This window comes from Entelurus aequoreus, linkage group LG15, assembly GCF_033978785.1.
Source record: "Entelurus aequoreus isolate RoL-2023_Sb linkage group LG15, RoL_Eaeq_v1.1, whole genome shotgun sequence".
NCBI lineage: Eukaryota > Metazoa > Chordata > Actinopteri > Syngnathiformes > Syngnathidae > Entelurus > Entelurus aequoreus.
Genome location: NC_084745.1, coordinates 10,641,638 through 10,668,220, shown reverse-complemented (window position 1 = coordinate 10,668,220; position 26,583 = coordinate 10,641,638). Strand labels below are relative to the sequence as shown.

At 38.5% G+C, this 26,583-nt stretch overlaps 2 protein-coding genes and 1 long non-coding RNA gene across 14 annotated transcripts in view; 1 reads left to right on the top strand and 2 right to left on the bottom strand.

Annotated features, from left to right (window-relative positions):
* Positions 1 to 13,474, top strand: part of fars2 (phenylalanyl-tRNA synthetase 2, mitochondrial) — a 39,808-nt gene extending 26,334 nt beyond the window's left edge. For all 6 annotated transcript variants that reach the window (XM_062020807.1, XM_062020806.1, XM_062020811.1 and 3 more), the window contains 3 exons: positions 9,310 to 9,470; positions 12,134 to 12,291; positions 13,190 to 13,474. In XM_062020807.1, the coding sequence (XP_061876791.1) occupies positions 9,310 to 9,470; positions 12,134 to 12,291; positions 13,190 to 13,325 (455 nt within the window). In that variant the 3' untranslated portion in view covers positions 13,326 to 13,474. The remainder of the gene's footprint in view (positions 1 to 9,309; positions 9,471 to 12,133; positions 12,292 to 13,189) is intronic.
* LOC133629800 (uncharacterized) overlaps positions 1 to 22,264 on the bottom strand; it is a 44,678-nt gene extending 22,414 nt beyond the window's left edge. The window contains exons 1-3 of one of the 3 annotated variants that reach the window (XR_009821119.1): positions 21,800 to 22,264; positions 5,406 to 5,512; positions 5,256 to 5,306 (exon numbers count right to left, since the gene is read on the bottom strand). This is a non-coding gene — a long non-coding RNA (uncharacterized LOC133629800). The remainder of the gene's footprint in view (positions 1 to 5,255; positions 5,307 to 5,405; positions 5,513 to 21,799) is intronic. The other 2 variants (XR_009821120.1, XR_009821118.1) reach the window with 2 other exon arrangements.
* Positions 22,265 to 24,175: 1,911 nt separating this feature from the next.
* The window catches only part of nrn1a (neuritin 1a), an 83,064-nt gene continuing 80,656 nt past the window's right edge, over positions 24,176 to 26,583 (bottom strand). For all 5 annotated transcript variants that reach the window (XM_062020801.1, XM_062020800.1, XM_062020802.1 and 2 more), the window contains one exon: positions 24,176 to 25,732. In XM_062020801.1, the coding sequence (XP_061876785.1) occupies positions 25,504 to 25,732 (229 nt within the window). In that variant the 3' untranslated portion in view covers positions 24,176 to 25,503. The remainder of the gene's footprint in view (positions 25,733 to 26,583) is intronic.

Genomic DNA, 26,583 nt, shown 5'->3' with positions numbered 1-26,583 from the left:
GTGGCCCATAACAAACAAGAGTGGGGGGCGGGGCTTGGCGGTGTCTGCGCATACACACATCGAAACACTTTGACGTCTGATGCTGACTTCTATCTAAACGTCGTATTTGCCATTCTTTCCATGGTTATGCCAGGCCTAGCCGTTAGCATTAGCGCATTGTGGCTCCATGTTTGGTCACGACGCGGCTCGATGTTGCGACTCATGAATATTCCAACACTTCCATAAATAGTGCCACGCTCTCGCACGTGAAAATAAATAGTTCGCCGTTGAAGGTTTCGGTGTGATCGCAGGAAGTGTTGACATGTTGCGAGCTGAATCCGGCCCGGGGATCAGTTTTGTGGAAAAAGATGAAACGCGGAGTGAGCTTTCATCGCGCCACAAATCCCTCTGATGACATCATCCAAGCTGGACAAATCCTGACACGCTCGCCGGCTCTTTTTGGCAGCTGTGTTGTCTCAGACTCACACTCGCCATTTGTCATGCGGCGTTGCAAGTCTGATGCTCGTCAAACGTCGTGACAGAAGAAGAACACGCGTCATCCTACGTGACTCTCATTGGGGATGTTAGCAAATGGACGTTTTAACTACTATTACAAAAAAAACATGAAAAAGTGGAATACAAGAGCAAACAGGTGAAATGTAACGAGAAAAAGTTGCAATACTAACTCTAATAACACAAAGTGACCATCCAGGCTGTTTTATTCTTTAAAACTGTCAATGCTTTAAAAAATAATAATGAATCAAAATCAATGTTGTTATGAATTATTGAACTATTTAAGGCTCCAATTACTTCACATCTAATATTCCACTGTGAAATATTGTTTTAAGAAAATTCTGCATGTTTTGTGTGTTTGCCATAAAAAAAAAAAGTTAAATGATCAAAAAGGGCATAAAACAAACAAAAAACATTAAAAAATGATCATTGATGGATAGATCTGAGGTTGATCTGGAGATTTAAGTGTTGAAAGTAAAATTAAAAAAAAGGTAGAACATGGATGGATGACTTATTTTTAACACTTTAAGGCGTGGGGCCCCCTTTAGATCCCAAATACTTTTAGTGGGATTTTTTTTATTGTCATAGCTCAAAAATAATACTGAATCAAAATCAAGTTTTGTTTGTTGAAGAACTTCCGATGGAACACCATGCATCACATCAAAAGAAGAATCCACGTCATTACTACGCCTTTTCAGGGGCTGTTTGATCGAGGCCGATTTTGACAAAAAAAGCAAAAAAACATTATCGTTTCGACCGCTCATTTACATTTACACGTTTTTGTGAGTAAAAAGGCAAACTTTTACACGACTCTCAATGTGGAAGTTTTGTTTATTAGTGAATATCTGATCTGAACATGATACTGTACATCACATTAGAAAAACACATCATCTTAGACCACTCTTATTGCAGGCTGTGTGCACAAAGCCGTTTTGTAAATAAAACGCTTAAAAATATTAGCGTTTCGACCGCTCGTTTACACAACTCCTGCATTTTTGTGAGTATAAGGGCAAACTTTTAAACACGACTCTCAAAGTGAAAGTTTTGCTTATCAATGAGCTGATCTGAACATTATACTGTACATCATATCAGAAGAACACACGTCATCTTATTCCACTCATGTTGCAGGCTGTTTAAAGTTAAAAGTAAAAGTACCATTGATAGTCACACACACACTAGGTACATTTGACCCATCCCCATGTTCCACTCCCTGGGAGGTGGGGGGAGCAGTGAGCAGCAGCGGTGGCCGCGCTCAGGAATCATTTTGGTGATTTAACCCCCACTTTCAACTCTTGATGCTGAGTGTCAAGCAGGGAGGTAATGGGTCCCATTTTTATAGTTTGGTATGACTCACGGCCTACCGATCTCAGGGCGGACACTCTAACCACAAGGTCACTGAACAGGCTTTGTTTGCCACTGTTTGCATGAGGCCGTTTTGTAAATAAACCGCTTAAAAATATTTTTGTTTCGACCGCTCGTTTATGCGACTATTGCGTTTTTGTGGGTAAAGGGGCAAACGTTAAAGAGACGTTTCAAAGTGGAAGATTTGTTGCATGTGCGCCTAGGGATGTCACGGTATTGTGGCCAAAATGATCATGGTTACCATTATTACCGCGGTAAATTTAAATGTGCTCAAAATGTTCAAAAACTACTTATACTCAAATCCTTTAACCACGTTTTATTTTTAAAAAATTCATATACATTCAAAATGTATATATGTACCGCAAGTAGAAAGTTGAATGTGCATATGAAAGCAACAGAAGCATTAAAAACAAATATGGCAGAAACAAAATAATACTATAAATAAATAAAAATAAATGTGAAAATTGTGCAAGATGGCACCTAATGGCTGTAAGACGTAACCCTTTTTGTCCATAGAGATAAAAATAGTGTTCATGTATGAGGTCAAGTCTTACACATAGGACTGCAGGATTATGGGCAAAATAATAATTAAAATTATTTTTATTTATGTTGAAATCATGATTATTAATCATGATTATTCATTATGTTAGGTAAAAACAGTGTTGGGGTGTGAACGCGACGCCATCATGTATTTTGTAAGATCTAATAAAAATGCTCTAGATAAACATTGTCTATATATTTAAAGACAAATATTTGTGTTTTTGTTCATTAATAGTATCAGCGTGTCAGCTTTTTTATTACATGATACATTTATCTTTATTTTTACATTTTCGCAGAGAAAGGTATTTTTTAAAGGCCTACTGAAATGAGATTTTCTTATTTAAACGGGGATAGCAGATCCATTCTATGTGTTATACTTGATCATTTTGAGATATTGCCATATTTTTGCTGAAAGGATTTAGTAGAAAACATCGACGATAAAGTTCGCAACTTTTGGTCGCTGATAATAAAAGCCTTGCCTGTACCGGAAGTAGCGTGACGTCACAGGTTGAAGAGCTCCTCACATCTGCACATTGTTTACACGAGCAGCGAGAGCGGTTCGGACCGAGATAGCGACGATTACCCCATTAATTTGAGCGAGGATGAAAGATTCGTGGATGAGGAAAATGAGAGTGAAGGATTAGAGTGCAGTGCAGGACGCCAGGATGTATCCTTATTCGCTCTGACCGTAACTTAGGTACAAGCTAGGGCTCATTGGATTCCACACTTTCTCCTTTTTCTATTGTGGATCACGGATTTGTATTTTAAACCACCTCGGATACTATATCCTCTTGAAAATTAGAGTCGAGAACGCGAAATGGACATTCACAGTGACTTTTATCTCCACGACAATACATCGGCGAAGCACTTTAGCTACAGAGCTAACGTGATAGCATCGTGCTTAACTGCGGATAGAAACAGAAGAAACATGCCCCTGACTGGAAGGATAGACCGAAGATCAACAATACTACTATTACTTACACTATCAGGAGACACTGAACTAAACCCTGGACCTGTAACCACACGGTTAATGCCTGGCGAAGCCTAGCAATGCTGTTGCTAACGACGCCATTGAAGCTAACTTAGCTACGGGACCTCGACAGAGCTATGCTAAAAATATTAGCTCTCCACCTACGCCAGCCCTCATCTGCTCATCACCACCCGTGCTCACCTGCGTTCCAGCGATCAACGGCGCGACGAAGGACTTCACCACGATCATCGGTGCGGTCGGGGGCTAGCGTCGAATACCGCATTTGCTATCCAACTCAAAGTCCTCCTGGTTGTGTTGCTGTAGCCAGCCGCTAATACACCGATCCCACCTACAGCTTTCTTCTTTGCTGTCTCCATTGTTCATTAAACAAATTGCAAAAGATTCACCAACACAGATGTCCAGAATACTGTGGAATTTTGCGATGAAAACAGACGCTGTTTGTATTGGGACACAATGGTGTCCCAATACTTCCGCACAATCCGTGACGTCACGCGCAAACGTCATCATACCGAGACGTTTTCAGCCGGATATTTCCCGGGAAATTTAAAATTTCACTTTATAAGTTAACCCGGCCGTATTGGCATGTGTTGCAATGTTAAGATTTCATCATTGATATATAAACTATCAGACTGCGTGGTCGGTAGTAGTGGGTTTCAGTAGGCCTTTAAGTAATGTACACACATTGACATGTACTAATGTGTGTACATGTACATGCTGTATCAGGACAGATCCAATTAAGAGTTTGCGCAGAAATCGGTCATATAGGTATTAATTATCCACCATAAAACATTAATACATGCTATGTCACATAATTACTTTTTGGAATAAAAAAAAAAGTTATATCAAAAACATGGTGTTTACTTTTTGATATCAATATAAAACACGAAGCAGTTTGGCTAATGAAGATAAAGTCAAATAAACACGCTTTGTTCTTCAACAACAACCATGCACTTCAGTGAAACAGTTTGGCCAACAAAAATAAACAAGAGTGATACCTCACACATCTATTACACAATCTTTGTGACTCACCGACAACTCAGTCTGCGTTCAATTCGATGAAATGCATTTTAGCTAGTATTGATGTCATTGGAACACTAACAAAGTTAGCGATTAAATTAAAGGACGAACAAAAACGTTGTGGCAACGTTCCCGACGCATCGTCTGCTGCATGCTAACTCTCAGTCCCAGCAGCTGACGGAAGGACGCTAGTTGCACGTTCAAAATCAAACTGCAACATCAAATATTTTTCTCCTCCAACAGCATTGCGCTCTTAAACGCACACCGAGACTCCACGGAAGTAGAAGCAGATGAAATGAGGTGAAACGAAGCGATCGACTCCGTTAACTCGGAGTGGACATTTTCAAAGCAAAGTCTGTGTACTGGTAGTCGCCGCCATGTTTCCGCGTGCCGAACGGCTCCAGTGCGCATGCGCAGGCGGTGTGGCAATTCAGTCTTCAGGAAGTAAGCAGTGTTGCCTACAATGCTTTGATAAATGACGTTTTCTCGGAGAAAAAAAATGTAAACGGTATTACTAACCGTCTGTAATTTTACCGCGATTTATCATTATAGCGTTTACCATTACATCCCTACGCGCACCTGTTGTCAGGACTGCATGACATCACCGTCTTCATCATCCTCGCCATCATGACCTTCCTCCCCCGTCATCTTCTTCATCCCGCTCTGTCAGCATCGTCATCCTCACCCTCATGCCACATCTGATGCTGTATGTGTCCATCTGTGCACGTCTGACTCAACTATGTGTGTGTGTGCGTGTTGCACCCTGATATGTTCCTCCAGTCGCAAAGTAATGCGATTACAGCAATGAAGACATCAGCTCAGCTTAATGAGCGCAGTGTTTGAAGACGTCTACCTCAGCAGCAGCGTTTGATGTCACCCCTGGGACGTGGTGGGCGGGTGGAGACTGTGAAAACAATGAGATGATAATGAAGACGAGGGTGGTGTTTGTCGACAAGGTGGTAGTCGTCTTTTAGACCTCCGTGGAGGAGTTCTCACTGCTTACCTGCGAGGAGGGCACATGTCTTTGAAACAGGAAGTGGAGGACAAACTTGATGAGGACAGAGACTCAGAGTCCACATGATGACCTGAGTGTCATTCTTCTTGGCATCACTGTAGAAAAAGAAGCAGACAAAGTGTAACAAGTTTGTTTCCAATCATGCGTTGACGTGTCATTCACAGTCAAATAGCAATGTTAGCTGCTACTGCTAGCTAGCTGTGAGCTGGCGCCAACATGGCGGAAAGACGACTCCTTGAAAGCGAGCACATTGCAGTAAGGGCTCCTGGAGGAACGCTTCAACGCTGCCCGTGTTTGCGGCGGACAGATGGAGAGGCGGGCGGCCCTGAAGCACGTTGAGCGCACAAGTGTTTGCTTAGGTGTTTTGGACTTGGGAGGATTTCCTTCTGCCGCTGTTGCTGCGGTTTTCTTGTCTCATTATCCATTTTGTAGTCTGGAGAGGACACAGTTTATCCCCTCTCCATATGGAGACAGCGAGGGGTTAAATGTGATGCGGCCTCCTCCACTTCCTGAATGTCATGGTGAACAGATGTGACACAGCTGGAGAGCACAGCAGCAAGATGTAACTTGAGGGCCTCGTCAATTTGGCACAGACTTCTACTTCCTGTTTACACTCTAAAATCTAACATCAACTTCTTATTTACATGTTAAGATATCACTTCTACTTCCTCTTTACATTCTAAGCTCTGGCATCTACTTCCTGTTTACTCTGTTAGCTTAGAACATCTACTTCATATTTACACTCCATATCCAACATCAAATTCTTATTTAAATGTTAAGCTCTCTCTTCTACTTCCTGTTTACACTAAACTCTGACACCTACTTCCTGTTTACATTATAAAATCTGACATATTTCCTGTCTACACTGTTAAACGCTGACTTGTACCTCCTGTTTTCATTTACTTCGTATTTACATGTTAAGTGCTTACTGCTACTTCTTGTTTACTTTATAAACTCTGACATCTACTTCCTGTTTACATTTAAAAGTCTGGACTTAAGCACATGTTAAGCTCTGACATCTACTTCCTGTTTACACTGTAAGCTTCAACATCTACTTCTTGTTACATACTAAGATCTGACATATTGATTTGTACTTCTTATTTACGTGTTAAAATCGTACTTTTACTTCGTGCTTACATTCCAAGCTCTGACATCTACTTCCTGTTTACATTTGTGTACTTCTTATTTAAATGTTAAGCTCTTACTTCGACTTTCTGTTTACACCAAGCTCTGACATCTACTTCCTGTTTACACTCTAAGACAGTGGTTCTTAACCGGGGTTCGATCGAACCCTAGGGGTTCGGCGGAGCCTCCGCCACGGAGGTAAAGACACATCTGACTTATCGTGTAAATAAAAACTTCTCCCTATCAGCGTATTATGGATACCCCCAAACAATGTTCCCTCTAATTTTCCATCTCATTTGCAGGTTGTTTGATTGATGGATTGAAACTTTTACTAGCAGATTGCAAAGGAAGAGAATACATTATATGAAACAGTACAGTTTACAAAGTACAGTACATATTCCGTACAATTGACCACTAAATGGTAAAACCTGAATAAGTTTTTCAACTTGTTTAAGTCGGGGTGCACGTTAATCAATTCATGGTGTGTAAGGTGTGTAACTTGTTGTGAGTTCATGCACTGTGTTGGTTTTGTTCTTTGAACAAGGTGATGTTCATGCACGGTTAATTTTGTGCACCAGTAAAAAAAATCATAACTTTTTCTTGAATTTGAAAAATAAATAAAAAAATATTTTTCACTAAAGAAGGGTTCGGTGAATGCGCATATGAAACTGGTGGGATTCGGTACCTCTAACAAGGTTAAGAACCACTGCTCTAAGATCTAACATCAAATTCTTATCTACATGTTAAGATCTCACTTCTACTTCATGTATACACTGAGCTCTGACATCTACTTCCTGTTTACATTCTAAGATCTGACATATTTCCTGTCAACACTGTTAAACGCTGACTTGTACCTCCTGTTTTCATTTACTACGTATGTACATGTTAAGTGCTTACTTCTACTTTCTGTTTACATTATAAGCTCTGATATCTACTTCCTGAGATAGGCTCCAGCACCCCCCGCGATCCCGAACGGGACAAGCGGTAGAACATGGATGGATGGATCTACTTCCTGACTACATTTAAAAGTCTGGACTTATTTACATGTTAAGTTCTGACATCTACTTCCTTTTTACACTCAAAGCTCGGACATGTACTTCCTGTTTACATTTAAAAGTCTGAAATCTACTTCCTGTTCACACTCAAAGCTCTGACATCTACTTCTTGTTTACATTCTAAGATCTGACATATTGACTTGTACTTTCTGTTTACATTTAAGAATACATCTTATTTACATGTTAAGATGGTACTTCTACTTCCTGCTTACATTCCAAGCTCTGACATCTACTTCCTGTTTACATTTATGTACTTCTTATTTACATGTTAAGCTCTTACTTTGACTTTCTGTTTACACCAAGCTCTGACATTTAATTCCTGTTTAAACTTTAAACTCCAACATCTACTTTTTGTTTACATTCTAAAATCTACACATATTGACTTGTACTTCCTGTTTACATTTAAGAGTATGTCTTATTTACATGTTAAGCTCTTACTTATACTTCCAGTTTCCACCTCAAACTCTGACAGCTATACTTCCTGTTTACATTCAAAACTCAACATCAACTCCCTGTTTACACATTAGCCTCTGACATTTACTTCCTGTTTACACCCTAAGCTCTCCTACTTCCTGTTCACATTCCAAGCTGCACATCCCACAAGTAGTTTTGTTCAACATGGCTCCCCAGAATGCATCCAATCAGATTCGTCTTCACCTCCTCCGCCCACTGCCGCCATCTTCCTTTAATCTGCGTCGGCCTTCAGGGTCCGAATGGCGGAGTAGACATCAAAGTGCTTTAACCCGAACTAAACTCCGGGTCAGGTGGTTAAGCCGTGACTAGCTCCGCCTCCAGACTCCCAGCGCTGGCCGCTAATCCACCGCTAATTTGATCCGGCCTGCTGGCGCACGCTGCCTGCACGTGTGGTTAAGGCCGTGGGGATGGCGTACTTGCACCTGCACTGAAAGTCACACATGGACGGATCAATTAGCATCCTCATGTTGCCTGGTTACTAACGACTCTGCATAATTGATGTCTTCTTCATCACTAATTCAAAGTTTTGCTGGCTGTGTGATTGATGGAGAACGGTGCTAGCATGGAGCATCCAAACTGTGGCCCTCACAAGTCCAAGGTGCTGGTGGACATTTTTGTCTCTCGGTAGTCTTCTCGTCCATAAATCAAGGTGCTAGCCAATAATCCATTCAGGTGTGCTCATGGTGATGGATGTGAGCGAGATGCATTGGAACTGATGTCTTGTTGGAGATAAAGGGGATGTTGGCGAAGAAGGAAAAACATTGTGGACACCACGACTTCTCTGGTCGTTTGTGTCTAATTAAGAGTTGGCTGTCACGGCCGTCTCTGTAATCATGGCGCCTAATCACTGCATACATTTACTCGCCGCAAATCTAATTAGCAGAGAAACCACCGTCGTCTTTAGTAAGCAGTGATCTAACACGAGAACTTTTTATTTTCAGACGTAAGGAAAAGGCGTCAGTTTGACTTGAAGAGCTGCTGAGAAGTGAGGAAGAGGAGGCAGGGGGGATGAAGAGTGAATGAGCAGTCACGCGCTGATTGCTTTTTCTCCATGTGAAGATTTATTCCGTCTCGTTGGACCCGTCGACCCGCGCCGCTCATTAACATAGAAAGCACATTCCTCGTCTCCTGATTGGATGCAAGGGACGGGGCACTTCCTGTTCGTGTAACGGGATGTCCACCACCTCTGACCTTTTTATACGCGAAATCGCCGATGACGTGGTGTGGTGCCGTTTCAGCCGGCGCCGACAACAAGCTGGGCTGGGCGTTCGGACTGGGCCTGGAGAGGCTGGCCATGGTCCTCTACGACATCCCCGACATCAGGGTCTTCTGGAGCCAAGACGAGCGCTTCCTCCGGCAGTTCCGAGTGGACAACATCCACCAGGCCGTCCGCTTCCAGGTAGAGAACACTTTCTCTTTCTTTACACGCTGGGAGGGTGACATGTGAGAGGATGGAGGAGGAGGATGGAGGTTATTGATGAAATAGTTTCCTTGGAAGCTCCAAGGGGATCATGGCTCATCTCCTGCCCAGGGTCAGTGCACCTCTCCTGGGCTGCACCTCTCCGCCTCTGCCCATTAAAGTCTGGATGGTCCGTGAAACACACCTAATCAATTGGAACTGTTGTGTGTGTGTGTGTGGGTTCGGTTGACACACACACGCACGCACGCACACACACACCCACACACACACACACACACACACACACACACACAGACACACACACACACACACACACACACACAGACAGCAGGAACAATAGGGTTGATACAAGGGATGAAAATTTTTGGGAACTTAACGAGTCGATACAATTCGATTCCTCGGGTGACGATTCGATTCAGAATCAATTCTTAATTCGAACCGGTTCTCGCAATGTATTATTTGGTATAATAATTACAAAGAAACATTTTCAAAACAGATTACAGGTTAGAAAAGCTAATTTTGTTGCATGGAGATGACCTAAAAATGTCTTCTTAAAAATCAATTTTGGAAAATTATGGATGTATTTAGAATCGGGATGAATCACGATTCAGATTTGAATAATTTTTTTTGTGCACCCCTAGCGATACATCACCACATATTATAGCGATCAATGTGATTGGATGCTTAGTAGGGTGCACAAAAAATCGATTAATAATGTTCAAAAATTCAGTAAAAAAATGTCAACATTTTTTATTGATTTATAAAAAAAAAATCAACAAGAATCAATTTTGAAAAAGGCATTAGGCAATCTACAAGCAACGAAAGGAGCTTGTCTAACCTGTAACCTGTTTTGAACAAATTATTTATAATTATTATCCCAAATAATACATTCGAAGAATTGGTTTGAACTGAGAATTGTGTGGAATTGAGAATTCATTCTGAATGGAATCATCACCCCTGTAATCAAAATCGGATCGAATCGTTTGGTGCCCAAAGATTCACACCCCTAGTAGGGGTGTCCAAAAAATGTATTCACATCTGAATTGCGATTCTGATTCATCCCGATTCTAAGTCGATTCAAGATTTTATTGAAATGTATCAAAAAAATATACATACAGTATATAAAATCTATTTTTAAGAATACGTTTTTAAGTCATCTCCATGCAACAAAAGGAGCTTTTCTAACCTGTAAACTGTTTTGAAAATGTTTCTTTATAATTATTATGCCAAATACATTGCAAGAATTGGTTTAAATCAAGAATCGATTTTGAATCGAATCGTCACCCCAAGAATCGGAATCAGATCGAATCGTTAAGTGGCCAAAGATTCACATCCCTGATATGGGTGCATTAAAAAAAAAAAAGATTTACATCCAAATTGCATTTCTTGTTCATCCCGATTCTGAATCGATTAATGATTTTTAAAAATGTGTTTTAAAAAAAAAGTAAAGTTTTTGGGGGGTTTTTTCATAATCAATTTTTTAAAATGTTTTTAGGCCATCTACCAGCAACAAAATGAGCTTTTCTAACCAGTAAGCAGTTTTTAAAAAGTTTCTTTATAAATATAATACCAAAAAATACATTCCAAGAATTGGTTGGAATTGAGAATTGTGAATCGAATCGTTTGGTGCCCAAAGATTCACATCCCTAGTAGGGGTGTGCAAAAAAATGTATTCACATCTGAATTGCGATTCTTATTCAACCCGATTCTAAATCGATTCATGATTTTAATAACTTTTTTTTTTTTTAAATATATATATATATGTGTATATATATATATATATATAAAATATATTTTTAAAGACGTTTTTAGTCTATCTCCATGCAACAAACTAAGCTTTTCTAACCTGTAATCTGTTTTGAAAAAGTTTCTTTATAATTATTATACTAAATACATTGCGAGAATCGGTTTGAATCGAGAATCGAATCTGAATCAAATCGAATCGTGAAGTGCCCAAAGATAAGATAAAAAAATTATTCACATCCAAATCGCAATTCTTATTCATCCCGATTCTAAATCGATTCATGATTTTAAAAAATGTATTTAAAATGTTTTTCTTTTTTATAATACATTTTTTCAAATGTTTTTAGGCCATCTATAAGCAACGAAAGGCGCTTTTCTAACCTTTAAGCAGTTTTGAAAAAGTTTAAATATAATACCAAATAATACATTCCAAGAATCGGTTTGAATTGAGAATTGTGTTGAATCGAGAATTAATGCTGAATGGAATCGTCACCCCAGGAATCAAAATCAGATAAAATTGTTTGGTGCCCAAAGATTCACACCCCTAGTAGGGGTGTTCAAACAATTGTATTCACATCACATAAAATTTATAAAAAAATATATATATGTATATATATATAAATAAATAAAAACATTTAAATATGTATTTAGGCCATCTCCATACAACAAAAGGAGCTTTTCAAACCTGAAATCTGTTTTGAAAAAGTTTCCTTATAATTATTATACCAAATACACTGCTAGAATCGGTTTGAATCGAGAATCGATTCTGAATCGAATTGTCACCCCTGGAATCGGATGGAATCGTTAGGAGCCTAAAGATTCACACCCCGAATGCTTAGCGACAAAAAGTGAACACATCTGACCGTCTTCGCTCCCGACTTCCTGTTTGCGCCCGTCAGGCCCTCAGCAAGTACCCGCCCCTGCACAACGACATCTCCTTCTGGCTGCCAGCGGACCGGCGCAACTTCGACGCCAACGACTTCTACGAGCTGGTGCGCGCCATCGCCGGGGACCTGGTGGAGAAGGTGTCGCTGGTGGACGACTTCACGCACCCAAAGTGAGCGCCCGTGCACGTAAACACACACACACACACACACATACTGCAAGGAAGCATGTAGGAGACAAATAAGGAGGTGACATTTAAAAAATAAAAAAAAAGGGTTTTGACATTTAGATAAAAAAGATATATTTGTGTGAGAGGGTAAGGGGACGTGGCCAAGCAGGGCAGCGTATGGCAAACATTTTAAGTGGGCGGAGCAACAGGAGGAGTCGGGGTGTCATTACATTACAATGACTTATGACATCATAACTCAGACTAAGTGCACATTTGTGGAATGCTAACGAGCCATTACCTCCCACTGGCTGTCACTCGACACCGCCACGGACCCTCTCAGGCCCGGATCAGAACCACTTTGCTCGGAACTTCTGACACGGAGACGGCTCACGTTGCACAGGATGGACGGACCCTTCCACAGATGAGGCTTTTAGCACAGGAAGGAGCACTTCCTGACACGCAGGAGCTTCTTGCCGAGACAGGAAGTAGTTCAATGTTCCACGGGGGGGTGAAAGGGGGGGAGGGTGACCACAGAGGCGCTTGAAAGGCTCATTAAAGGTCAAGTGGGGCTCTTAACGAGCAATTAGCAGAGAGGGAAAATGTCATGTGAATTATTCACTGTGATGATCCGCTAGTCACATGACCACACCTATGTTTGTTACACTGGATGCTTTAGCGCACGTGTGTGCGGCGTACAGGTGTCCTGGTATTGATCTTCAGGATAATGGAGACATGAATTATTGACGGACGACACAGTCGATCACATGGAACGCATTCACTCGTCTTTGTGTGGCATTTGCAACACAACCACCTTGAATACTTGACACGCTGCTGGCAGCGGAGGAGGAGGAAGAAGAAGCGGCGAGTCGAGACCGATTTCTCCCCGTCTTTTGTCTGGCAGGAGCGGGAGGCGGAGCCACTGCTTCCGCATCGTCTACCGCCACACGGAGCGCACGCTGAGCCAACGGGAAGTCGGCCTGGTCCACCAGACGATCGAGCGCAGCGCCGAGAGCGAGCTGGGCGTGGAGGTTCGATAATGAGCGGGCCCCTTTATTAGGGACGCCGCAGAATCTGCCGGTAGAATCGTGCTTTAATTTGATGTTTCTCAAACAAATCTTTTCTTTGCTTCATTAAAAAAAAATCAATAATAAAAATGAGGAACAATTGCCAAGTTGTAGCAACCTCATGATTGGCATGTGTGTGGGTGTGTGTGTGTGTGTGTGTGTGGTTTGGTTGCCGTGGTAACCTGTTTCTACTGATGTCAAACTTTTTCCAGCAATGGTCGAACAAAAGTTAAAAAAGGGAGGCCTTTTTGATACATTTTGTTCATTAAAGAGGCTGAAGGCAGTCCTATGTGGGTCAATTTATGCTAAGCTAACTGAAACTAACTTAGTGTCATGGCTGACCAAGCAAATTTGTGTTCTATCTAATAACATACTTGATTAATAATCAATTAATGAGCTAGACATCCCTAAACCTACTGATGTCAAACTTTTTCCAGCAAGGGTCGAAGGAAAGTTAAAAAAGGGAGGCCTTTTTGAAACGTTTTGTTCATTAAAGAGGCTGAAGGCAGTTTATTGTAGGTCAATTTATGCTAAGCTAACTGAAGCTAGCTTAGTGTCATGGCTGACCAAGCAAATTTGTGTTTTTTCTAATACTATACTTGATTAATAATCAATTTACTATCTAGACATCCCTAAACCTATTGATATCAAAATTTTTCCAGCAAGGGTAGAAGGAAAGTTAAAAAAATAGAGGCCTTTTTTAAATGTTTTGTTCATTAAAGAGGCTGAAGACAGTTTATTGTAGGTCAAATTATGCTAAGCTAACTGAAGCTAGCTTAGTGTCATGGCTCACCAAGCAAATTTGTGTTATATCTCATAATATACTTGATTAATAATCAATTTATGAGCTGGACATCCCTAAACCTACTGATGTCAAACTTTATCCAGCATGGGTTGAAAATGTTTTTAAAAAGGGAGGGCTTTTTGATACATTTTGTTCATTAAAGAGGCTGAAGGCAGTCCAATGTGGGTCAATGTATGCTAAGCTAACTGAAACTAGCTTAGTATTATATCTAATAATATACCTGATTAATAATCAATTTACTAGCTAAACATCGCTCAAACTACTGATATCAAACTTTTTCCAGCAAGGGTTGAAGGAATATTAAAAAAGGGAGGGCTTTTTGATATATTTTGTTCATTAAAGAGGCTGAAGGCATTCCAATGTGGGTCAATTTATGCTAAGCTAACTGAAGCTAGCTTAGTGTCATGGCTGACCAAGCAAATGTCTGTTATATCTAATAATATACTTGATTAATAATCAATTTATGAGCTAGACATCCCTAAACCTACTGATGTCAAACTTTTTCCAGCATGGGTCGAAGGAAAGTTAGAAAAGGGAGGCCTTTTTGATACATTTTGTTCATTAAAGGCCTACTGAAATGAATTTTTTTTATTTAAACGGGAATAGCAGATCCATTCTATGTGTCATACTTGATCATTTTGCGATATTGCCATATTTTTGCTGAAAGGATTCAGTAGAGAACATCGACGATAAAGTTCGCAACTTTTGCTCGCTGATAAAAAAAGCCTTGCCTGTACCGGAAGTAGCGTGACGTCACAGGAGCTAATATTCCTCACAATTTTCCTTTGTTTACAATGGAGCGAGAGAGATTTGGAGCGACAAAACGACGACTACCCCATTAATTTGAGCGAGGATGAAAGATTCGTAGATGAGGAACGTTACAGTGAAGGACTAGAGAGGCAGTGATGGACGTATCTTTTTTCGCTCTGACCGTAACTTAGGTGCAAGCTGGCTCATTGGATTCCACACTCTCTCCTTTTTCTATTGTGGATCACGGATTTCTATTTTAAACCACCTCGGATACTATATCCTCTTGAAAATGAGAGTCGAGCACGCGAAATGGACATTTAAAGTGACTTTTATCTCCACGACAATACATTGGTGACACACTTAGCTACTGAGCTAACGTGATAGCATCGTTCTCAAATGAAGATAGAAATAAAATAAATAAACCCCTGACTGGAAGGATAGACAGAAGATCAACAATACTATTAAACCATGTACATGTAACTACACGGTTAATAATTCTCAGCCTGATAAGGCTTAACAATGCTGTTGCTAACGACGCTAAGGCTAATTTAGCAACTTAGCAACCGGACCTCACAGAACTATGATAAAAACATTAGCGCTCCACCTACGCCAGCCAGCCCTCATCTTCCCATCAACAGCCGTGCTCACCTGCGTTCCAGCGATCGACGGCGCGACGAAGGACTTCATCCGTGGGTTTGGCGGCAAGCATCGGCTAGGCGTAGTAAGTAGTCCTTGTTGTGTTGCTGTAAGTATTGTACTTAGCCGCTAATACACCGATCGATCCCACCTCCAACTTTCTTCTTTGCAGCCTCCATTGTTCATTAAACAAATTGCAAAAGATTCACCAACACAGATGTCCAGAAGACTGTGGAATTTTGTCGAAGAAAACAAGAGGTTTTTATATCGGGTCAGATGGGGTCCAACCACTTCCGTGGATTTTGTGATGTCACGCGCATAAATCATATCCAAAGGAGTTTTTCAACCGGAAGTGTGGCAGGAATTTTAAAATTGCACTTTATAAGTTAACCCGGCCGTATTGGCATGTGTTTCTATGTTAAGATTTCATCATTGATATATAAACTATCAGACTGCGTGGTCGGTAGTAGTGGCTTTCAGTAGGCCTTTAAAGAGGCTGAAGGCAGTCCAATGTGGGTCAATTTATGCTAAGCTAACTGAAGCTAGCTTAGAGTCATGGCTGACCAAGCAAATGTCTGTTATATCTAATAATATACTTGATTAATAAACAATTTATGAGCATGACATTCCTACACCAACTGATGTCAAACTTTTTCCAGCAAGGGTCGAAGGAATGTTAAAAAAAGGAGGGCTTTTTGATACATTTTGTTCATTAAAGAGTCTGAAGGCAGTCCAATGTGGGTCAATGTATGCTAAGCTAACTGAAACTAGCTTAGTGTTATATCTAATAATATACCTAATGAATAATCAATTTACTATCTAGACATCGCTCAACCTACTGATGTCGTTGTTGAAGGGGGCGGGGCTTATGTTTCCAGTCACCGGATGTAAGGTAGTGTGGTGGCACAACAGTATATCGTGAAAATCTCACATTTGCGTTGACATCTTTTTAGCTCATTGGCTAGCACGGCTCGACATAGCTCTCAGTCAGCGAGGGTCTGTGGTTGCCAGTTTGAGCCCTCACCCTCACCGTGGCTCCACAAGCTGTTAAGCTAGTTCCTGGCGACCTTGTTTGTTGTTTTTTTATGACAGGTTGAGAAATCGTCCAAAAAAAAAAGATCTGTAGAAGCCGAGCTGGTGTACAGACGGACTCCGGCTTCCTGTCCAGAGCGCCATGACAGGCTGCTCCAGCTTATTTTTAGCAGCGACCCACTTTGAAGGTTCCGAGCGAGGCAACGAGCAAACAAGATGCAGAGCTTTTGCGTCCTAATTTCGTTCCAAAAATAAACGTTTACTTTGATCACGCTGTAGGAGCGCTGAGCGCCCCCTGGTGGCTCCTCGCCCACTTAAACTGGCCTGTTTGTGTCACCTTAACTGGATGGAATGATTGCGTCACACATAGAGATGTGACGTTCGCGAAAGCCTCGAGTCTTTTGAACAGCTCTTTTACGTTTTTTATGCTCATGCAAATTAAGCGTTGGCAACTGGACTAGAAAATGAGTTAAAAGAAATTTAGCAGCATTTGGATTAACTTTTTTTATATATTTTATTTTACATAGCAATATATTCATTTTAAAACTATTTTATTATTCTTAATTGTATTTATTATTATTTTCAATTTGGATTCACTTTTTGGGTTCATTATTCTAAAGTTAGTAGTTCAAGCGTACACTCAACAGGTAAGTACAATATTGTACTCACATTTTTATTATGTCCTATTTTTTTGTGTAGTTTTATTTGTACTTTTTTTCTTTTTATCCATGAATGCCTTTTATTCGTATTTATTATTTCTGTATTTTTTCTATATCGTTAAAATGCTACATGTATTTGTACTTATTGTGTAGTTTTTCCATTTTGTTAAAATGCTACATGTATTTGTACTTATTGTGTAGTTTTTCTATTATGTTAAAATGCTACATGTATTTGTACTTATTTCTGTATTATTTCTATATTGTTAAAATGCTACATGTATTTGTACTTATTGTGTATTTTTTCTATATTGTTAAAATGCTACATGTATTTACTTATTGTGTATTTTTTTCTATATTGTTAAAATGCTACATGCATTTGTACTTATTGTGTATTTTGCTATATTGTTAAAATGCTACATGTATTTGTACTTATTGTGTATTTTTCTATATTGTTAAAATGCTACATGTATTTGTACTTATTTCTGTATTATTTCTATATTATTAAAATGCTACATGTATTTGTACTTATTGTGTATTTTTTCTATATTGTTAAAATGCTACACATTTTCTTTAGGTGAGAGAAAATTCAAACTAGTGATGACACTTCCAAAGCATGGAAATATTGAATTGTTTACAATGAAAACAAATTTTAAAAAATCAATCATAGCCAATATTTTAGAGTAATTCCCAGCAATACAGTAATATTTGTGTAAATGAAATTATCTTACAACTGATAGTTTACTTGATAAAAAATATATATATATTAAAAAAACTAACTTTAATAACGAGCCAGTCTTTAGAACGACTTTTTGAAAGGAAGGGCTCCTCAAGACTCGGCTCCCTTCAAAGTTAAAGTTGGAAAGTTGTAATTTGCTGCTGACGACGCCATTTTGTTGTCATGTGATCAGAATATGCAACAACGATTGGGGAATTTCTGTGAAACTTTTATTATATATGTATATTTTTTTACATAGCAATATATATAATTGTTAACTATTTTATTATTTTTAATTGTATTTATTATTTTCAATTTGGATTCACTTTTCGGGTTCATTATTAAGTTAGTAGTTCAAGCAATTTTGTACTCACATTTTTATTGTCTTATTTTTTTGTGTAGTTTTACTTATACTTTTTTTTATCCATGAACGCCTTTTATTCGTATCTATTATTTCTGTATTTTTTCTATATTGTTAAAATGCTACATGTATTTGTATTTATTGTATATTTTTTCTATATTGTTAAAACGCTACACATTTTTTTTTAGATGAGAGAAAATTCAAACTGGTGATGACACTACCAAAGCATGGAAATATTAAATTGTTTACAATGAAAACAAACAAAAAAATCAATCATAGCCAATATTTTAGAGTAATTACCAGCAATACAGTAATATTTCTGTAAATTAAATTATTGTACAACTGATACTAGTTTTTGTTTACTTGATAAATATATATTTATATCTTTTTATTTTTATTTTTAAATGACGAGCCAGTCTTTTGAACAACTTTTTGCAAGGAAGGGCTGCTCTAGACTCGTCGGCTCCCTTCAAAGTTAAAGTTGGAAAGTTGTATTTTGCTGCTGACGACGCCATTTTGTTGTCATGTGATCAGAATATGCAACAACGATTGGGGAATTTCTGTGAAACTTTTATTATATATATCTATTTTTTTTACATAGCAATATATATATTTGTTAACTATTTTATTATTTTTAATTGTATTTATTATTTTCAATTTGGATTCACTTTTCAGGTTCATTATTCTTAATAGTAGTTCAAGCAATTTTGTACTCACATTTTTATTATGTCCTATTTTTTTGTGTAGTTTTACTTATACTTTTTTTTATCCATGAACGCCTTTTATTCGTATCTATTATTTCTGTATTTTTTCTATATTGTTAAAATGCTACATGTATTTGTATTTATTGTATATTTTTTCTATATTGTTAAAACGCTACACATTTTCTTTAGGTGAGAGAAAATTCAAACTGGTGATGACACTTCCAAAGCATGGAAATATTGAATTGTTTACAATGAAAACAAATTTTAAAAAATCAATCATAGCCAATATTTTAGAGTAATTCCCAGCAATACAGTAATATTTGTGTAAATGAAATTATCTTACAACTGATAGTTTACTTGATAAAAAATATATATATATTAAAAAAACTAACTTTAATAACGAGCCAGTCTTTAGAACGACTTTTTGCAAGGAAGTGCTGCTCAAGACTCGGCTCCCTTCAAAGTTAAAGTTGGAACGTTGTATTTTGCTGCTGACGACGCCATTTTGTTGTCATGTGATCAGAATATGCAACAACGATTGGGGAATTTCTGTGAAACTTTTATTATATATATATATTTTTTTACATAGCAATATATATATTTGTTAACTATTTTATTATTTTTAATTGTATTTATTATTTTCAATTTGGATTCACTTTTCGGGTTCATTATTCTTAAGTTAGTAGTTCAAGCAATTTTGTACTCACATTTTTATTATGTCCTATTTTTTTGTGTAGTTTTACTGCCTTTTATTCGTATCTATTATTTCTGTATTTTTTCTGTATTGTTAAAATGCTACATGTATTTGTATTTGTGTATTTTTTCTATATTGTTAAAACGCTACACATTTTTTTTAGGTGAGAGAAAATTCAAACTGGTGATGACACTACCAAAGCATGGAAATATTAAATTGTTTACAATGAAAACAAACACAAAAATTAATCATAGTATTCCATCCATCCATCCATTTCCTACCGTTTGCCCCTTTTGGGGACACGGGGGGTGCTGGAGCCTATCTCAGCTGCATTCGGGCGGAAGGCGGGGTACACCCTGGACAAGTCGCCACCTCATCACAGGGCCAACACAGATAGACAGACAACATTCATACTCACATTCACTAGGGCCAATTTTTAGTGTTGCAAATAAACCTATCCCCAGGTGCATGTTTTTGGAGGTGGGAGGAAGCCGGAGTACTTGGAGGGAACCCACGCAGTCACGGGGAGAACATGCAAACTCCACACAGAAAGATCCCGAGCCCGGGACTGAACTCAGGACTACTCAGGACCTTCGTATTGTGAGGCACATGCACTAACCCCTGTCTCACCGTGCTGCCCCAATACAGTAATACTTGTGTAAATTAAATTATTGTACAACTGATTCTAGTGATTGTTTACTTGATAAAAAAAATATATATATATATATATATATTAGAGATGTCGATAAAGGCTTTAAATTGTAATATCGGAAATTATCGGTATCGTTTTCTTTTAATTATCGGTATCGTTTTTTTTTTTTATTAAATCAACATAAAAAACACAAGATACACTTACAATTAGTACACTAACCCCAAAAACCTCCCTCCCCTATTTACACTCATTCACACAAAAGGGTTGTTTCTTTCTGTTATTAATATTCTGGTTCCTACATTATATATCAATATATATCAATACAGTCTGCAAGGGATACAGTCCGTAAGCACACATGATTGTGCGTGCTGCTGGTCCACTAATAGTACTAACCTTTAACAGTTAATTTTACTCATTTTCATTAATTACTAGTTTCTATGTAACTGTCTTTATATTGTTTTACTTTCTTTTTTATTCAAGAAAATGTTTTTAATTTATTTATCTTATTTTATTTTATACATTTTTTAAAAAGGACCTTATCTTCACCAGACCTGGTTGTCCAAATTAGTCATAATAATGTGTTAATTCCACGACTGTAATTAAGAGTTGGACAATATCGGAATATCGGCAAAAAGCCATTATCGGACATCCCTAATATACATATATATATATACATCCATCCATTTTCTACCGCTTATTCCCTTCAGGGTCGCGGGGGGCGCTGGAGCCTATCTCAGCTACAATCGGGCGGAAGGCGGGGTACACCCTGGACAAGTCGCCACCTCATCGCAGGGCCAACACAGATAGACAGACAACATTCACACTCACATTATATATATATATTTTATTTTTTAAATGACAAGCCAGTCTTTTGAACAACTTTTTGAAAGGAAGGGCTCCTCAAGACTCGGCTCCCTTCGAAGTTAAAGTTGGAAAGTTGTGTTTTGCTAATTCGGTATTTTTATAAACGACTGTAACAAAGAAATGTTTGTCAACTATATTATGCTCCAGGCAAAAAATGTTCTACATAAATGTCGATTTATGAATGTAAGGCCTACATTTTCTAATTGGCTTATAATGGTTTACAATTATCAATCAAATCTTGGAGAATGATTAAGACTACAAAAGTTCTTAAATTGATATATTTTTGTTAAAAACATTTTAAGTGATTTAGGTAGCCCTCTTTGTCTTTTTTGTATATTTTTATTTATTTATTAATATTTAATACTCTCTGTATTTGCTTTTGTTTTCTTTCCTTGTTGTTGAAAGTGCCTTGACTGTTGGGTGAATTATAAATGTATGTTTGTTGTTCAATAAAAATAAAAATAAAAATAAAGTTGTTTTGCGGCTGACGACGCCATTTTGTTGTCATGTGACCAGAATACGCAACAACTTTTGGGGAATTTCTGTGTGTGAACTCAATCCGAAGCTGACCTGACCTGCTTCTCTCATCCACTTCGACCTCAATTTTCACTTTTGGACCGCTCGTCGTCCTCGGGGGTCTCACACTTGCTCCATTTGACGCCGAGAAGTCGTCCAAAAAGAGTTGAAAGGGTTTAACTCAAGCGCCATCTTGTTGAGATGTTTTGGCTTTTTTTGCTGCTCACGTGCACCGGCGGCGTGGGCGTGGCCGCGATCGAGTGCCTCGCCAAGTCTCGCGGGATTTGCCGCATGAATTTTTAATGAGCCGGTATTTTCTTCTCGTGCAGGCCTTAATTGCTTCTTCAATTATTTATTCCTTCCTTCGCCATCTTTTCCAGGAATTAGTCTGCGCCCGGAAAACATCCTTATGAAGCAGACAATAAACACATGAAATCATGGGAGCGCATATTAATAATGTTCCCTTCCCTGTGTGGAAATGTAATCACATTTTCTCCTTTGTAAATAATAAATAAGTTGCGTTAAAAATGAATGTTGCCATGACAACGTTGTCATTAATCACGCCACGTTATAGCTGTATATATACACTATCCCATTAAATGTTCTTTCTTTTTTCGCCTGCACATGATTACTTTTATTTGGGGGGGGGGAAAAACTCACTGCATTGAATATTTGCAAAATGACACAAATTAAACAATGTTATATTTCATTTCTGTCAGATTATACACAGTAATTTAATATGTATTAAAAAAAATAAAAATACATTAAAAATAACAAATGATCCTTTTTGCTTTAATTTGTTCCTGTTGATGTATCTTATGCAAAATGGGAAATATTACAGTTATAATGTGAAAAAATTACCTTTTTTTTAACTATATAAAAAAGAAATTTTTGTTTGATGTTTGGGCAGCTGAGTCCTTCATTTTTCCATCAATACAAAGAGTGTGCAGCAGCAGCTCAGGGACTCTCCCTCATTAATAATGAATGTGTGTGTGTGTGTGTGTATTTCTACCCTTCTTGAGACATCAATAAGGAAAAGTACCTTCCATATGAGGACCGGTGAACAAGCTAGGACATAAATCATGGTTCCAATACGGAAAACCCATACATCCCATCCATCCATTTTCTACCGCTTATCCCTTTTATTTCGGGGTCGCTGGAGCCTATCTCAGCTGCATTCGGCCGGAAGGCCGGGTACACCCTGGACAAGTCGCCACCTCATCTCAGGGCCAACACAGATAGACAGACAACATTCACACTCACATTCACACACTAGGGCCACAGAAAACCATTGCATCTGATAGAGAATGTCTCATTTGCACCCCTGGTGGGGGAATCTATCAAAATGAGGGTGGTCCCAAAAAGGAGGGATTTTTCAAATTGACTGTGTGTCAGTTTTAAAAGTGCTCGCCCTCTGGTCAACATACGAAATAACAAGTGTGTGTAAGAAATTGAAATGAGCCCCCTTTGGCCAAAATGAATTTTAAAAAAATCTAATAAATATGTATATAGAGACATACTGTAATAACTTCAAGTAAATAATGAAAATTAAAAAACAATTACAAACAAAAATTAATTAACTAAAAGCAGTTTCTTTCTCACAATGTGTCAACTTTTTTCTTATAAAATTGGGAACAATTTCTCATATTTTTTCTGTTTCTGTAATATTGCAATATTTTCTCATAAAATTAGTACTTTTTTTATGTAAAAGTATTACTTTTTAATACAAAGTGGCAACATTTGTCATATAAAATTCTGACTTTTATCACAATATTGCCAATTTTTGTTTGTTGTTCTTGTAAAATGGTGAAATTTTTTGAGCAGAATTATGCATTTTGTCATGGCTTTGCAAAGTAAAATTCCGATTATTGTTATATTGCCAACATTTTAAAAGTTTTCTTATAAAATGGTGACTTTTGTCGAGTAAAATCACGACTCTTTTCATAAAATTGCCAACATTTTAAGCTTTTTCTTGTAAAATTGTGACCGCTATTGAGTAAAATTCCAACTTTCATCATAATATTGCACAAATGTTCAGTTTTTCTTGTAAAATTTTGACTTGCATTGAGTAAAATTACGACTTTTATTATAATACTGCCCAAATTCTAAGTTTTTCTCGTGAAATTCCAACTCATTTTTCACAACAAGCTTTTATATATTTGCATCGTATGTATATATTATTAATGTTGTAAATACACATCTTTATATATCTAGAAAGGGTGGTCCTAAAGAGGTAGGCCTTATTCGGAGGTCTCAAGAAGGTAACAAGTACAAGAACGTGGGGGGTTTGTGTGTTTGTGTGTGTGTGTGTGTGTGTGTGTGTGTGTGTGTGTGTGTTTGTGTGTGTGTGTGTGTGTGTGTGTGTGTGTGTGTGTGTGTGTGTGTGTGTGTGTGCAACACATGAAAAGCCACAGTGACGTCACACACTTCCTTTCAAACATGACATTCTTTTATTTAGCACTAAATCATGTCAATCTTTTATGTATATATTTCTATCATCTGTATCGATGGAGTGTTAAAACTTTCTATAATAATAATAATCTTTTTTTTCCCTCTCATTATGAATATTTTTTCAAAATCCTCTAAATGTACATAATAAATTCTTCATAATTTTTTGAATGATTGGTAAAGTTGCGAGCAAACAAACAAACAAAGACATAGAAGTTATTATTATTATTATTATTAATCAATGACGTCTTTTAGTTCAACACAACAGTCTGGTCACTATTTATTATTGATTGATTAATGGAATCTTATTGGTGTTTTTTTGGAGCTACTTCACTGGCCGTGACGTCGCCGTATTGCTCTTTTTTTTTGCTGCGTGTACAACACAAGGCTAATGCTAATGTTACTACGTACATCCAAAGAAAACTTCTCAAAGGTTTCAGGAAAGGAGCACAAACGTAAAAAAATATTCCAAAAAAATCAATAACTTAGCTTCGAGTGAACACTTGGCGCTAGAACGTCTTTTTGCGGCAAAAGTGTTTGCTCGCAAACAAAACTCTTAAAAAAAACCCCACACTAATCACTGTTAGCTGCCTGAATGCTAATCAAAGTGTTAGCTTGCGACATGTTTTATTCATAAACTGGCTAACTTGAATGTGAGCATTAGCGCAGCTCGCGTTGATTGCTTTGCTTCACCTGGTTGATTAGTGTTGCTTTGCTAACACGCTAAGCTAACACCTCGCCGTTTGTGCTCATTTCCCGAAAGGCGTTGACAAGCGACATCATGCAGGTCGACATCCATCCACAGGCTGAACGCTCACTTCCTGTCTGCCACCACAAACAAACAACGACAACAAAAAAAAATCCGCTCGCGGGTCAGCAAGCTAGCTGCTAAAAGTCAAATACCGTAACGTGTTAGCCTTGCAAGTCAAGTTGCAGGGCTCAACAATTTGGTGCAAAAAGCAAAAAATTGGTGTGATGGCGGGCTTTCTTTTTTTGGGGGGTCGCCATTCGGATGATGGCGTTCACCACAGCATCCTTGAATAGACCCCAATATTCCGTCTGATCTGCCTGGCCCCGGCGGTTACAAGGCGTCGTCATGGAGACCTTGATGAGCAAACGTTCCCGTTTGACTGGAATACTTTTGGAATTCCTCCAAGTGTTGCGGTCGATCAATCTGATGTGGCGATGGGCCGTTGTGCCTGGAAGGCAAACTTGAGGGCAAAGAGAATCCATCTTTTTTCTAGTTTGCACTTTGTCTTGAGTCGGTTCTTTTTTTGTCCTTCTTTTCCAGAGTGTTTTTTTTTTTTTGTGAGGCTTAAAGGGCCAGCCACGTCAGCACGCTGGGCAGCGCCGCCAATAGCGCACCCAGGCCGCCGGACGCCCCCCGCCTGGGGGCGCCGTTGTTCCCGCCGCACAGTTGATACAAATTCCCGCGAAAATCCAGATTACGAGATTCCTTCTTGAGCTTCTCCCAAAGTTCGGTGGCGCCCTCCTGACAGTCGGCCAACGCTGTGCTGGCGCAGGAGTGGAAATCGTCCCAGTAGCTACACAAACAACAACAACACAAGCACTGTTAGCAACCTCAAACTCTCATTGACTCAGAAATAAACATAATTTATCTTAGTTTGCCAGTGAGTTAAACCAGCTAACCCAGCTATCTTTAAAGCTACCTTAACTCAACCTAGTTAGCTTGTCAGGATAGCTAGTCGTTTTGTACGATAGCTACTTAACTTAGCACGATAGCTAGCTTGTAATTGATCTATCCATCAATCTATACATTGTTTGCAAGTTAGCTTGTCTTGATTGATTGTTTGATTGATTGAAACTTTTATTACTAGATTGCACAGTGCAGTACATATTCCGTACAATTGATCACTAAATGGTAACACCCGAATAAGTTTTTCAACTTGTTTAAGTCAGGGTCCACTTAAATGGATTCATGATACAGATATATACTATCATCATAATACAGTCATCACACAAGATAATCATCAGAGTATATACATTGAATTATTTACATTATTTACAATCCGGGGAGGTGGGATGTGGAAGGGAGGGTGTTAGTTTAAGGATGAAGTTGCCTGGAGGTGTTCTTTTAGTGCGGTTTTGAAAGACCCCAATATTGATACCTTATCACGTGAGTTAGCCTGATGGAAACTAGCTTGTTGCCGTTTCACGCCAGCAAGACTATGATAGCTCGCTACCTTGTCACATAGCTATCTTAGTATGTCAGCTGGTCTATTTAACTAGAATAGCTAACTACAGAATGGAGCCAGTTAGCCTATCTGTTCATCCAACATTTGCTAGTTAGTACTGTAGTTAGTAGGGGTGTGGGGAAAAATCGATTCGGATTTGAATCGCGATTCTCACGTTGTGCGATTCAGAATCGATTCTC